This window comes from Tetrao urogallus, assembly GCF_951394365.1.
Source record: "Tetrao urogallus genome assembly, chromosome: 16".
NCBI lineage: Eukaryota > Metazoa > Chordata > Aves > Galliformes > Phasianidae > Tetrao > Tetrao urogallus.
Window position 1 is genome coordinate 1,321,748 of NC_136829.1, and position 15,488 is coordinate 1,337,235.

Here is a 15,488-nt window from a genome sequence, read left to right on the forward strand (position 1 = left end):
CTAGGTCAGTGAGGGAGCAGCCTGCATTTCAGTTCATGCTGTTTACAGATGTAATTTAAAAAAAAAAAAAAAGTATGGTTGTGATGGCTTGTTTTTTGGACTGAACAGCACCAGTAGCTTGAGTGGCTTTAAGGTAAAACAGCCCAACCTGGTATTCTCATTAAGATCCTGCTCACAAACTTGTGATTTCTTCTAGCATGTAGGGGTTTTGCCAAGTGGTTGGATGTGTATCCTAAGACCCCTGTAGATGAAATAATTTAGGACGTTGCTAATGTGAGTTTGGGTGAAGTCTGTGACCTGCTTAAGCTTTCACTACTTGGCTAGTGCAGTCTTTTCCAGTATTTTAGTACACCAAGCTGAATTACAGCTGGCTTGTAGCCTAGGATTAGAAAAGACATTTGTTCTTGCTCCAAAGGATGATATGTTCTTAAGGCTCTGGAATTTAAGTTGCAGTACTGCTTAACTAGATTACAGTGCTGTCAGCCAAAATAGAATCCACTGTCACTCTTCTGTAGCTGGATTGGCCAAAATCCAGGAGATACAGCCCTCAAGTACAGGATGAACAAGTTTATGATAGTTGCTTTTTAAAAAATCTTATTTTTATTAACTGATGACAAAAGCCATTCTCACTGTAAGAAGAATCTTAAGTGAGCTGAAGCTGATTAAATTTATTGTTTAAACTTGAAGAAAAACTAAAAGCTATGAATGTGGTGTGTATGTTCCTGCAGGATGTGTCTGGTGCGAATGAAGCAGGAGGGTCGAGCAGGAAAATACATGTGTCGCTATATCGTCCACTGCATGTGGGAGGACGTTGAGCAGCGTGGCAAGGTGATGGGGGTAAGTTAACTCTGGTGCTGGTAATCTTGATGACTGTAATGACTGAGTTCTTGCAATGGGTTTGTAATTTTGCATATCTTGGAAGAATGCTTAACAATAAATCTTAAACGTAGCTACGCGTATATTTCTTCATGAGCTTCAGCTGGTACAAGTGGATATCATCTTGGCCACTCATTCCTGCAGCTGTTGTACGGAGCCACTGACTTTGTTTTGGCCTGGATGTGATGATGATTTGCATGGAAGTAATTAATTTTTCAGATATTTGCCATGTGATTACATAAACAAGGACACTGCTGTAACAGGATGGGCATTTGGGGATAGGAAATAAGCAGTTCGAGTAGGAAGATACGTCACTAGTGCCAGCCTTACAACTGCAATTTAAGTCATTCCTTAAGAGCTTTGAGTTTTGTCTGTATCCAGGATGGTGAGCAAAAGGAAGGTCAAGGGACAAAGCTATTATGTTAAGTTTCTGCATGTGACTATGTACTTTTCATTAGTTTAATTTTCATTCTGGATTCTTAATATATCTAGTCGTTTCAAAAGAAAAGTGTTAAGGAAAGCATAGCTCCAAGGATAGTTGATTTGGAAGTCTGAAAGAAGAAGAGACTCGGTCTTCTTGGCCTATACTATGAGCAGGGTTATGCTAGGTAGTTGTAACAGTTGTTTCTGACCCTGTAGTCTGTGGATACGTTTCTCCTTCATCGTGTTGGTGACAGTGTCCAGTATGACAGTGGTGGCAGTAGCCTGATGTAGTTGAGAATATCAGTGTTCAGGATACTTCTAGTGAGAGACCAGGGCTAGGAAAGGTCTTCTGTGATGCTGGAAAAAGAAGTATAGAATTGTTAAATTATTATATAGAGGTTTTTCTGACGAACAAGGAAATTAACGAGTGAGTTTATGATTTGGTGTGAGATCACACCAGTAATTCAAGAAGTTTTCTTTTTGTTGATATTCTGTTTTGCATGTGGTCGGTCTTAAAAAGCATTGATTCTGTTGCAACTTCAGTGATTCTATCAATCTTTTTATTTTAGTTTTTTCTTTTTTTCCCCAATCTGTTGGACATTAACTTTCCTTGTTACAGACTGGTTTTTAAGATGGGTCTAAATTTAGGCATCTTAAAATTTCTGGCTACATTAATGAGCAAGACAAAAAGAAATGGGAATCCTTCTGTCGTGGTCAGATGCCATGAGGCAGTGTGATCAAGCCTGGTTAAATTAGATGATTGCTGGTACAGGGCATTCTTCGTAGCACTTTCTTTTTCTGAAGCTCTTAAAGTATTCTTGCATTCTAGGAGACAGACAATGATATAAATACTCATATAACAGGTTTCAAACAGCTGCTTTTGTGCAATGCCTGTTGGGCACAAGCACTTCACAGAGCAGAGGAACTGAACCAGTTTCTGGAAGTCTTGAAGGCCAGATGGCAAACACCTCACATTATTAACTGGCTATTCTAATGTCTCTGTATTTACTTTAAGCATTGCAAATTATTAATTAGCATTCTAAACTCATCTTTAATTGTATTTCTCACTTATTTTGTTTTCAGTATTTCCTTGTCCTGTGCTTTTGGCCTTAATTTCCTTTCTAACCTAGTCCTGGCTAGGAGAGAGAAACAAAAACATTAAGCCCATGGTATGTGAAAAGTATGAGGAAAAAGATGGAATTAAATGGGAAACTTACATGCTTTTGTCCTTTTCCTGTGCCTTCCATGTCGTAGCAGTGGTTGCTTCATGTTTCTGAAGGAACTGAAGGCAATTCAGATCCTTGATATGGGTGTAAATTTAAGGTTGTTTTTTTATAAGAGCAAACAAAGAAAAAAAAACCTACATTGCTGCTCCCCAATCCTCCAAAAATCCCTTTGGGGTTTTTTGAACTCCATCTGGGCAGAGAGTGAATGCTACTTCTGGACAGAAAGCTGTTTTTCAGTTCCTTTTGACATTGATTTTTCCTAATACCAACTAACCTCAAATGCCATCATCTAGTTTTCCTTGCAGGGTTTGAAACAGCAGAAAGCAGCAACGAGAAGCAAAGCTGTTTGCTACTCTTAAAATCATGCTGAACTCAAAAATGAAGCATGGTGCAAGTTAGAATTGTATGAAGTTTAATGAAGAACTTGAAAGGGAAGAAGATAAAACTCGTAGTCTGTTCTTTGTGAAGAAAAGCATGCAACCATTTCTGCAAACTGAATTATTCCTTTGCTCTCAAAATTCCCCCCAGAATGTTTTAAATGAGAAGAAAAAAGTGTGTCCTTATGCTTTTCATCCAATCTGGAGCTTCGAATGTTAATAAATGCTTGTTATAATTGTATGGTTGCTGTATGATGCAACTGTGAAGAGTTCTTAAGTGGTTTGAATGCCATTCATTCCCTGCTTGACAAGCTAGGCGCCTTTTCAGTTTGTCTTTGAGTTTAAATTTCACAATCTTTAATAATGATAATGCAACATAATAGCAAACAGGCTCAGATTGTAATAATGTGATTCCTGTGATGTGTTTTACATTGGTTCTAAGATAGTTTTTGACTGTAGCCTAGTCTTAATGTAGCTTTTATGTAGCAATAGCTGATGCTTTAACAAAGTACATACACACTTAAAGTCTTGATCCCACAAACCAGCTTCATCTGTGCCTATGTTTGATATTGTTGAACTGCACAGAGGCCCTTTGATTTTAATTACATTCCTTGTAAGAGAAGGTAAACTCTGGAGTGACAGCTAACTAGATGTGTGTAGATGTGAGGTGTGTCAGAAAGTGTGGTGAAGTGTGCTAGATAGTAAACTTGGAGATCAGGACTGCTCTTTTCTCCATACTGTTTGTGAAGGTACAGCTTACGTGACCGTTTAATGTTTTTCTATCTTTTAATTATTCTTGATCTTTCAATCACTAGTTTGTCAGCTTTGAACTCTTTAGTTTCTTCAAGTAGTGTTTATTGTGTATTGGATGAAAATACTTTCATACATTTTATACATTTTATGCCTTAGCTCCCTTGCTGCTTATCTCTATTCCTTTCCTCTGTGCTAGTGATGTTACCTACCATCCTGTTCTGGCCAAGACCCTGCACAGGTGACTCCTGTTTTGTCCCTGCCTGCTCACCCTTCCTCACTTTCTTCACTGCACATGCATGTGCTCTGCCTGAACTCCTTCCTCACATCTCACTTGAGCAGTTCCAAGGGGCAGAGAGGATAGGTGAAGGACACTTACCCTCAGTATTAGGTTCTGCCTATTATTCCTGATATATTATCCTTAGCATTTCATTTTAAATGAAGTTGAGGTCATGCTTTGCCTTCTCTCTCAAGCTCTGACAAAACATTTGTGAGCTGACTGAGCAATACGTGTAACAGTTACTTATTCTCAAGCATTTCAGTCTTGCAGTCAGTATATACTCTGCCTTCAAAATAAGGTAATTAAATATATCAAAAGAAGAACAGGAGATACAAAGATAATGGCATTACTGTTTCTCTGCTGATGATTTCAGATTTCATAATCTGAGCCTTTCTCAGAAGTAAGTCAAACGAAAGGAAATTTTCCTGGATTCTTTTAGGTCACTAAGCTGTCACCTGCACGGCTCCCAGGTGAGGACATTCTATACCCAGCTTTTTCTGTCCTGCAATGTCTCAGTGGTCAGCATTAAGCAGACTGGTACACTGCTGTATTGTGGTATAGGGGACAGAGCACCTGTATGAAACTTGCTGCTTGGATGCAATTAGCTGAACTTGCTGACAGGCCAGGCTGCAATTCTTCAGCTCGTTTTCATATCTAGCAGCAATTCCAGCACTTGATGTAGAAAATGGATATTATATTCCTGAATTGATACTGATGGTTTATTAAAATATGCCATCTGCTCTTAAGTACACAAGTTCAGTGGAGCCGAAAGTGATAGAATGCCAGGCATTTTAACTGCTAATTTACATCAGCTCCGACTCCAAATGGAGTTTGTATTATTTCAAAAACTGGTTGTTAAAATTGCTGAAATCTAAATCTCAGCTACAAAGTTGTGGGACTTGTTAGCCTGAGCTCCTTCAGCACTCCTGAATGTCGGCAAGAGTCAGAAACCAAAACTTGACGCAGCTGTAAAAACACACGGAGAGCCTGTGGCCTCAGCAAATTCTACTGGTGCAGGCATATTTCAGATATAAATTTTACTCTGCTGTCCCTACTACTAATGAAGTCAGTTTCTTTTGGTGGGTTTGCAGCCAGGTGTGTCCAGTTCTGTGGCTAACCAGTGCTCTTTACTTAATTTTTCCACTAGTGACATTTCTATCAAACTTTAAAAACAAACAGAAAAATTGGCTTGATGCAATGGCTCCAAGTGTTAATAGTAACATTAGGCTGGGTACAAGGCTTCCTTTCGATCCTGCTTTGCCAGAGATCTCCACCTTGTGGCTTGCACTGAATAGATTTATACTCCTCAAACGGGCAGATGCTTCATCCATTTGTAAGGGGAATTCAGGCAATACTGGAAATTGCAGCTATTTGTCTTCCTATCAGAGTGCTTCCCCAACGTGAATATTAACCTGAGCCGAGTATTGTCGCAGTAACTGTGTATGTGAAAGCAGTTATTGTGGGTCTGAGTGTATTTGAATACCTTTAGATGATGCAGAAGGGCTTCTGGATGCTGGAGTTCCATGGAGCAGAATTTCAGCTGATTGACAACAGAAATATGATTTTTTTAAAGGAAAAAAAAAAAACGAGTCACTCAAGAACAATGAAAACTGATGCAAATCACATGCTGTCTTAGATGCATCAGTCTTTATCCAACTACGTGCAAGCTGCTGTTGGGCTGCTCTTGGCAGCAATATTCTTGTGCGTTGTGGTAGCGTTGTGCTTCTGAAATGAGTAACACATTTGCAGTGCAAAAGAACAATTCCAGTTTATAACCATACGTGTTCTTATCTCTTTTACAGCTTTCAGAACAAGAGGGGCTGACAAGCCAGGCATGCCAGACCTGTTTTAATTTATCTTAATCCCACTTTCCTGTTTTCCCACCAGACCACTCAGGACCCCTGCCCCCTTTTTCCAGGAACACATCTAGGTGTCTTTTGAATTCATTTATTGGCTCTGCAGCGCATAGCACAATGCAGCCTTTGTTATACTCATAGCCAGAGCTGTTTATATACAGTGACCCATAATTTGCTCTCAGTTACATTGGTGTACATCTGAGGTAACACCATCAGAATCAATAACGTGGTTCACATCAGTGTAACTGAGAGCAGAATTTAGCTCTGTAAACTTGAACACAATTTTGTCTTTTAACTGAGAAGAGACATTAGAAGATTAAAATATCGTCTTGCTTTACACTAACAAAACAAGCAAACAAAAGCCAGCCAGAACTTAGGCTTACATCCTCCATTACTGGACTTGCCTGAACATGACACAGTACACTTCAAGTTGTTGTTTTTTGTGGAGAGTTAAAAGTCTGACACTTACCTAAGGACTCAGAAATCACAGTCAGAGTGAGACCAGTGTGATTCTGGAATGGCTTTCAGAGTTGAGGACATGGCATAAAGTTGATAGCATTTCAAGATTGAAGTCAAACTTTGTACTGACTGTTATTTGCTGTTGATTCACCCACTTGAAAGTGCTTGAAAGTTCAGGAGGTCCTTTTCAGGCTGGTCTTTAAAGTCTTGTGGGAAATCATGGGTCAAATGGGGTTGCTCAGAACTCAAATTGCGTTGTTATGGGAGAACAGGAACAGCAGGAAAGTGTGATTTTGTTTAGTTTATCTGTACAACTAAGAGGAAAAGTTGAAATTCCAAATGATCCGTGTATTTTTAAATATGCAATGTTAATAGGACGTTTTAAGGAGAAAAGTGTTAGGATACTAACAGCTGTATTCACAGAGCATGAAAGCCAAGCTGTGTCGGTTCTGTACACCACTCGTGGATCCAGTAGTTCTTGTGCTCTCCTGCTGGTTTTTTGTTATCAGAGCTCTTCATTTGCAGTTCGTCAGGACAAGAAATACAGAAAAATACATTTATTGACAGTTCTTTAGTCCAACATAAGGTGATGGTGTTTCTTTGTTCTCTTAAGAAAATAATCCACGCATAAAAAGTTAAGCATTAAACTTCTCTAGGTAGAAGAGCCATGTATGTAGACAACACTTGTTTAGAATGTAAAATACTGTGGACCTCAAGATCCTTGGCACAAAAGAGCATTGCCTGTGATCGTGTAGAGTGAATGTTTATTCCTTTTTGGTGGTTGGAGTGTTCTTGAAATTGCAATTGTAGGACCTGTTTATTTAGCAGTATGAAGGCAATCAAAGAGACAAATCATGTAGCAGATGGGGTTCTTGTTGCTGCTCTTTTACCAAGATAAAGCAGCCTGCCAAGGATCTGGTGACCAATGGAGCTGCATCGAGGCTGTATGAATAAAAGGGGGGAGAGGATCCACCAAAGCCATACCTGAGGACAGGATGGATTGCCGTTTCAGAGCTTCAGGTTCTTCTCCACTGGCTTGAGAGAAAGGCTAGCTGACCAGTTTGAATTGGATGCTAAACTTCTGTCTAAATAGAAGTGAAAAATACTCCAAGGAGAATGTTCAACATCCTAAACAGCTTGATAGAATAATTTACATCTAGTTATCAATATTGTATTTGGAGTAGGAAAGCATGATGGGGTCGCACCATATCCTGGGAGCTGCATGCTTCAGAGGGAAGTTGCAAACATGTATTGTGTGCTTGGGAATGTGTGTGAATACAAAATGATTAGCTGTTATCTATGCAATAGAGTAGTTAAAGTTTATTTAATAAAACTAAAAATAATTTTTAAAAAAGGGATACTTTCCCCTTAAAGGTAATCTGAAATCTTGAGTAGGTGGCCATGAAGATTTCAATAGATTGGTTACTGTCATTGAGTTTTAATTAGGGAAGCCAAAAACATGTGTTTTATGTCAAATCAAGTAAGATGGAATGTAAGAATCTTTGGCTTGTTCTCAGAAGCTTTGTCTGTGGTGAAACGTTGTTCTTGCTTCATCAATAGGACATGAACTTCGATTTCTTTGCCTGCAGTCACCTTCAGAATGTCACCGGGAAGTGATTTCACAGCACCAAATTCAAAGGCAGAATTTCATTCCAATTGCATGAAGTCCACCAGCATATAAAAGAAACAGGGATGCAAGCAGAAAAGGAATGAAGCATAAACTCTTGATCGCTTTTCAAAAAGCTCCAAAGCTCATAGCAAACTTCCATTAGTTTGTCATTTAATAAATGAGAAAGAGAGCCAGACACTGCTTCCAGAGCGTATTTAGTATGATCTCCTTTAACTTAAATACGCAGGAGGATGTTTGTGTGTGGAATGTTACCTTGAAAACACCCAAACCATGATGAAGCCTGGCACAGGTAGTGTGGGTGGTGATAAGAGCTTAGCTTTGCCAGGTCGTAGAGGTTAGAAATGGGCTATTTCACAGGTTCTGTTTTTAATGTAGTTCTAGAACCAGGGTCTGTGGGACTAACATCCCTGACGGTCTGAAATAGGCATGTCTGCTGCATGCCAAGGATACGTGGCATTGAAATCAAGGCATAAGATATGCTTGAATTCTTTTCAACTGGCCTGCCTCAGTTTTCTGTAGAATTTGACATAAAAATTTTAATTTTAGTTTCCCAGATGTGTTGGATGTTATTGCTGTATAGCAGTGTCCGTGGTCTGTTTTGTGCCTTCCTCTGATGCCTACAAGAACTACACTGGAAGCTGCCTTGTGCCTTTTCTACAAATGCTCCTGCCATTATTCCCCACATACTACACCTGTGAGATTCACATGCCAAAGCTGATGTTACTGTGCCGTGGCTGTAGGCACTAAGTGCCGCCTTGCTCTCCTCAAACTCCTGCAGCGTAGCATAGCTCCAAAATCCAGTGCTGAGCAACAGAACTGCTGCTCACCACAACTGTATTATTTTTCTTTTGACAGCATAGCGATGACAGTGGAAACAGGGAAGGGACCCATATCGAACCTGCAGCCATCTCCAGGCTCAGTAGAACTGGAATAGCAGTTAGAACTGGCTCAGCACTTAGGTTGTCAGTGTTGTCTGGCTTCTGCCATTGCTCTGTGTATCACTCATGGTTCAGCTTGTGCTTTGCCTACAGTCAATGCAAAGTTAAATAACGTGGTATTGTACTGGGTATTCTGAAATTTGCTATCAACTTCCTTGGAGTTTGTCCCAAAATTCCACAACTGAGTTCAACTGATCTTCTTGGCTAATTCTTGTGAGTCTCTTGGAAGCGAAGTATTTCATGTTATGAATGTAGTTCTTTAATAATGTTAAGCTGCTACAAGGAAAACACATGCACTTTTAAGCAAAATATCTAGATCAGTGTCCCTTTTAAATCAAAGCATGGGGAGTTCTCAGTGCATTTTGATTATATTGTTGCCTGTGATTTTCACTGTGACTAGAATGTCACTGATACCTTCTGCTTCCTCTTCAAAACCTGTATGATTTAACACTGTGATTGAAGTGCTGTGTTTTGCATGAATTCTGGACTTAGCTCTAGGGCACAAATGGCACCAGTGAGATCTGCTTAGTGTTTGGGATCTCTTCTCTAATCTTTATTTTGCAGAAGAATTAGCAACTATTTTTGATTCCTGTGTTTCTGATGGAAAATGTGAATGCAGATTCTCAGGCTATTCTGTTTACAGGACAGAAAGGGGCACAGTTTGAGGGACATTGTTTTCTCTGTGACAGGCAGTGCATTCAATCTAGAGGGATCTTTGTCGTGCTTCAGCAATATCTGTACAGCTGTGTTGAGCAGCCTTTACCTGTGCTGCTTCGTCTTCTGTAATAAGAATGTGGTGATGCTGTTTTGATTGCCTTCCTTGCATGACTCTGTTTTTTTTTCAGGAGCAGCAAAAGTAGAAGTTTACTTCCCCATTTATGACTCTCCTTTGTGGTGAATTGGCTGTACTGATTTCTGTTATGCCTCATTTTGACATTTACTTGCAGTACATGGGCAATTACTGAAGGTCTAATCTCACCAATTCTGAATGTTTTCTGAATGCTTCACCAAGGGAGGGTTGTGCCTGACCAATCTGATGGTCTTCTATAATGGATTGACAGCATCAGTGGACAAAGACTGCCAATAATGTCATCTACCTGGACTTCTGCAAAGCCTGTGATATGGTCCCCTGACACATCCTTATCTCTAAATTGGAGAGGTACAGCTTTGAGGGGCGGATAGTTTGGTGAATATTGAATTGTTGGGATGGTCACAATCAGAGGGTTGTGCTTAGTGACTCTGTGTCCAGGTGGAGGCCAGTGACAAGCAATGTCCCTCAGGGGTCTGTGTGGGTCTGGTGCTCTTTAACATCTTTATCAGTTAGATAGATGATGGGATCAAGTGCACCTTCTGCAGGTCACTTTGACTTTAAGCTGAGTGGTGCAGTTAATATGGCAGAAGGAAGGGATGCCATCCACACGGACCTTGATAGACTCAAAAGCTGGGCCCATGTGAACCTAATCCCAGATATGTATGCAGACTGGAAGAAGAACTCTTTGAAAGTAGTCTTGCTGAGAAGGACTTAAAGGTCATGATAGATTAAAAGATTAACATGAGACAGCAGTGTGTGCTTGCAGCCCAGAAGGCTGATAGTAATCCTGGGTGGGTGGTCCAGGGCAGGGATGTGATTGTCCCTCTCTGCTCTGCCCTCGTGAGGCCTCAGCTGGAGTACTGCATCCAGCTCAGGGGCCCACAGCAAAGGAAAGATGTGGAGCTTTTGGGGAGGATTCAGAGGAAGGCCATGGGCACCTCAGAAGGCTGGAGCACCTCTCCTATGTAGACAGGCTGAAGGAGCTTAGGGTGTTCAGCTTGGAGAGGAGAAAGCTGTGGGGAGACCTCACTGCAGCCTTCCAATATTTAAAGAGAGATTATAAACAGGAGGGAAATGATTTTTTGCATGAGTAGATAATGATAGTACAAAGAACGGTTTTAAACTAGAGGAGAGAAGACTTAGATTAGATGTCAGGGGGAAGAGAGAGAGAGTGGCGAAGCGTTGGAACAGGTTGGCTTGATGGGAGCCTGGGCAGCCTGATCTGGTGGTTGGGAACCCTGCAGCAGGGAAGTTGAAGCCTGACGATCCTTGAGGTGCCTTCCTACCCAAGCTATTCTCTGATTTTTATTTTTTTTTCTTTCCCTTGTTGGCCTTGGTCATTTTTTATTACGCTGATTCCTGAATTCACTTGAGCTTCCGTCTTCCCTTTTTGGGGCTTTTGCCTGCTTTCATGTCTGTCATGTCAGCATGTCTCATACTTCTTTCCTACCTCTCATTTTGTAGAGAAATTAGTCTGTTGCTGTACCATTTCCTTTTAAATGTCTTCTGTTAATTATCTTTGTTTCTTTGCAGGACATCTTTTTTTATGTCACATCCTTGCTTCCTTATGTTCTTTCATGTTCAGCTAATCAGTTTAATAATTATTTAATTCAGCTAATAATCATCAGTGCCAGTTATGCCTGCCATGCAGCTTCACTGATTCCTTGGTCACACTGCCTCTGCTCAATATGCTCTTCCAGCAACTTTGTAGTGCAGAGGTCCACAATGAAGGCTTGGGATCTGCCCTCCTTTCTGCTTGTTTCAAACCTACACTTGTAAGTTGAAGCATTTTCATGGCTTTGCCTTTTTCAACTCCAGATCATTTTTTTTCCTTCAGTTTCATTATTTCTCCACCTGAACGTTTGCTTTTAATGAGGGGTCCAAAACCAAATACAATATTTGAGGTGCAGCCTCATTGTGCCATGAACAAGGAGATGGTCACTTCCCTAGTCTTGCTGGCCACGTTATTTCTGATGCACACCAGACTGCTGTTGGCCTTTTTGGCTACCTGAGCACACTGCTGGCTCATGTTCAGCCAGCTGTTGTTCATGACCCCCAGGTCCTTTACTGCCAGGCAGCTTTCCAGCCACTTTTCCCCCAAGCCTGTACAGCTGCATGGGGTTGTTATGACCCAAGTGCAGGACCTGGCACTTACTCTTGTTAGATGTTATGTGACTGGGCTCAGCCCATATACTCAGCCTATTCAGATCCCTCTGTAGAGCCTTCCTGCCCTCAGGCAGATCCACGGTCCCGCCTAACTTGGTATCATCCAGAGACTTACAGGTACACTTTCTGCTCCTGCAGATGGTTCTGTGCTGATGGAATTGTACAGCTCCTTCATAGTTCAGGTCTTAAATTCTGCTGCAGATGCAGTGTCTTCATGTTTGTAATGCACCTACTGTGGTGCCTTGTAGCCTGGCTACATAAGTGGGTTGCGAATGTTTATATTTTTCTGTTAGAACTCAGTTTATTTTTTTACTTCATTTTCTGACTTCTGCAGCCCATTTTACTTGTTTATAAAACTCTCAGTACTGTGAAGCCCTTTATGACTGCTTTTGGTAACGACTCCCACAGTAAAATAAATGACAATGGCCATGGAGTGCAAATACAGTGTATTCGAGTAATTTCAATGCTGTCTTTCATGCTTCTTTACTGTCTTTTACTTTCATACAAGCAGTCGTATGTGATGCTTTTGTGCACACCTAGACAGACTTCTGTTTTCCATTCTGTATTGGGAATCTCTGTAGATTCCGTTATTTCTGTTCCGTTTTGTTTGGGGGCACAAACACCACTTGCTCAATCTCTATTGGTATTGAGTAGCTAATTATCATTACACTTCTGAACGAGCTTGAATGTTGTTTCTATGTTCAAAGGGCAGGAAACAATGCAAAAAGTTAAAACAATATTACCAGAATACCAGCGTATCTGATCTTAGTAAGCGATCCCTATTTATTGCTTGCATCATGTTGATTTTCAGGCTGGTCAGTTGGCCTTGTGGGCACAAGAACAACTGCATGTACAGAGGGATATTTGTCTTGCACTGTGGGATAATGTAGATGGGAGTCTGGATCGGTGAAGTCTTGGTGTATGTAAAATAAGCAACGCTGATCTGAGTTGATTTTCAGACGGCTTGGGTATATGTATCAAATGTAGGTGGTAGATAACAAAAAGCTGGCAGGCCTGTGAATGGTGCTTGTTCTGAGAATGTCACCTGAATGATAAATTCATTTGTCTAGTTTGTGATACAGGCACTCCCTGCTTTCCTGCTGGTCGTTGCTATTGATAAGCTTCTATGCGAAGTCTTGGTTTTTTTAAATTGAGGAAATGGTGGAGACCACGTAGTTGGTGGAAGTCCCTGGCTGTAGCCCTGCAGACAGCTTTGTACCAAAGAGCTGGAAAATAACGTGTTTGAGAGCATCCTAAATTTACCCTTTTCTATTCCCTGTTTAATTCTGTTCTTGATGATGGTCCATATGCAGGTTTAATATGCGCTACTTAAGAAAAAGTGCACGAGGAAATTTTTGCCCTCTTAAAACCCTTGCCCAATCTCTCAGGATCTTCTGCAAGTTTATTTATCTACAGTAGCATCAAGCCTGAATGAAATGCTGAAGTGAGATGGAAAGCTCACAGTATCTCTTACCATGCGGCTTTTTCATGGTTTGCTTTCCTCCTTTGCCTTTTACTTGAGGGCAGAACTAGGGTAGAGAAATAATTTTTGTTCGCTTCTGAAAGGTTACAGTAATAAAGAAACTCTTGTTAACATCAGAGTATATGGCAGGCAGGAGTTTTCACAGTCTGGCATTGTTTATTTTACCAGCAATTTGGAACCTTCTACACTCTTAAAATATTGGCAAGAAAATATTTAACTGTTAACTATTCCGTGCCATGCGTATGCTGGAAGCCCTGGGGAGGAGGAGTGCTCAGGGAAATCGGGGTTTTTGCAGCTTATGATTGAAACCAGAAGGTGCAGGATATTGGTAGAAGGTGAAAGCAATGCGACTTCAAATTTCAGCTTTACCCAAAGGTACAGCTGATGGCAGAATGTCCAACAGGTCACGTATAAAAGGCTGTGAAGATAGCGGGACGTCTGGAGCAAACACGACCAAGCTTAGATGCAGCAGAAAGGAATTTCAAAGATAGAGTGTTTGCATTTGTCTTGGCCTCTGTTACTGAGTAAAGACCGTAGCAGTTCTAGGTATTAGCATCAAAGTTTAGGTTGGTTAATTGCTTATTGATTGCATGGAATCTAATAATTGCCCCTCTGTTTTGAAAAGAAATTAATTCCTTTTTTTTTTTTTTTTTTTGCGGAGAGGGTTTTTGGAGAGGAGATGGAACAGCTGCTTTGGGTGACTTGCTTACTGCTACCAGAAGAAACTTGGAGACTCCTTGGAAAAGGCATTTCCTTATTTTTTTCCCCCAGGGAGAAATAATTATTTGCTACGAGCAGGATCATTCTTCTAGCATTTCTACATAATATGCAGCCTGTTCCTGTAAAACTACTAATAGCTGTGCTACAAACAGCATTTCTTTTCTAATCACAGTGGCTTATTTCAGGTGAAATTAATAGGAAGTCAGCAAAGCGAGCTGAGGATCAGAATTTGTGATCTAATGGGCTGCGGCTGTGCTGCTGTGAGTTAGGGGGGAGCAGATGCACAGAGAGATGTCAATCTCTCTGCAAACATCAGTGAAAAAAATAATGAAATGGAACATATTCAGTGGTCATCTTCTGGTGTCGGATGAAGATCCTGCCTTCCACTTCTAACAACAACCAGAGATATTTGGGAAAAAGAATAAGAAGCAGAACAAATGTATAGCACCTCTCTTCTGGTGTGCCCTTTCAGCATTCACTACTGAGTAATGTGAGAGTCGTGTGGGAATTGTCACATGCACGTATACATTAAATACAATCATAGTGTGATGGGTGAGCAGCTGGCTGGTGGGCAGGACTCAAGGCTTATAGTAACCGAGGGTACATCAGGCTGGTGCCTGGTCACCAGTGGGCTTCTGCAGGGCCCTGTTTTAGGGACAGTCATCTTTTTTGTATTTTTGGTTTTTAATGTCCTGTGAAAAGACATCTACAAATTAATAAGAAAACTTTCTCTACATGAGAAAGTTTTTCCATTTGTTTTTCAGGTATTTTTTGGACCCTTCATCAGCTTTTTTTTTATGAGAGAGGAATAATTCCTTGTTTATTTGCTCCATACCACATGATTTTACCTCTCCCATCATCTTCCTCATTCCTACCTGAACAAAGCTAGCACATCCTCACGTGTCTAATCACAGTATTGATCATCTTGATCTTCTGTTTTCTACTTTTTTAAAATGTCTTTTCCGAAACGAAAATATAAGACGTTTGACCTACAGGCACACTATAGATTTGTGGCAGAAGAGTTTCTGTTCTGGTTTATGTTCCTTTCTGAACAATTCTTGAAATTGATTTGTCTTTCTCCACTATTGAATGTTAAGCTGAAATTTTGGAGATTTATCCACAAAAACTTTTAAGATCCATTTCCTGAATTATAGCTGTTAAACGGGGCACGCTGTTCTGTAGATTTTATGGTTGCTTTTTCTTATCATTTACTACTAGTACATTTATCAGCACTGAATATTACTGGGCAGAGTCATCTGTGATTTTTAATTTCATTCATTACTGTATTTTCTACTAATTTTTACCAACATCAGTCAGATTTCTATGTTTGTGCTCCACTGGATCATCTGAAATACTTGTCCAAATAGACTCTGTGCTTCATGGCTCTTCAATCTAATATTTTTCGTGTAGTTTGGAACTTTGGGAGCATGGGGGTTTCGGTATGCTTGTGTTCTGTTAAGCCTTTTTCTGTGGGCAGATCATACTACGTGGAA

At 40.5% G+C, this 15,488-nt stretch overlaps 1 protein-coding gene across 1 annotated transcript in view; it reads left to right on the forward strand.

The window, feature by feature from the left end:
- The window catches only part of UQCC1 (ubiquinol-cytochrome c reductase complex assembly factor 1), a gene marked incomplete at both ends in the record, with an annotated part of 50,589 nt that overhangs the window by 23,119 nt on the left and 11,982 nt on the right, over window positions 1-15,488 (forward strand). Inside the window, one exon of the mRNA XM_079543463.1 lies at window positions 729-837. Within this exon, the coding sequence (XP_079399589.1) occupies window positions 729-837 (109 nt within the window). The remainder of the gene's footprint in view (window positions 1-728; window positions 838-15,488) is intronic.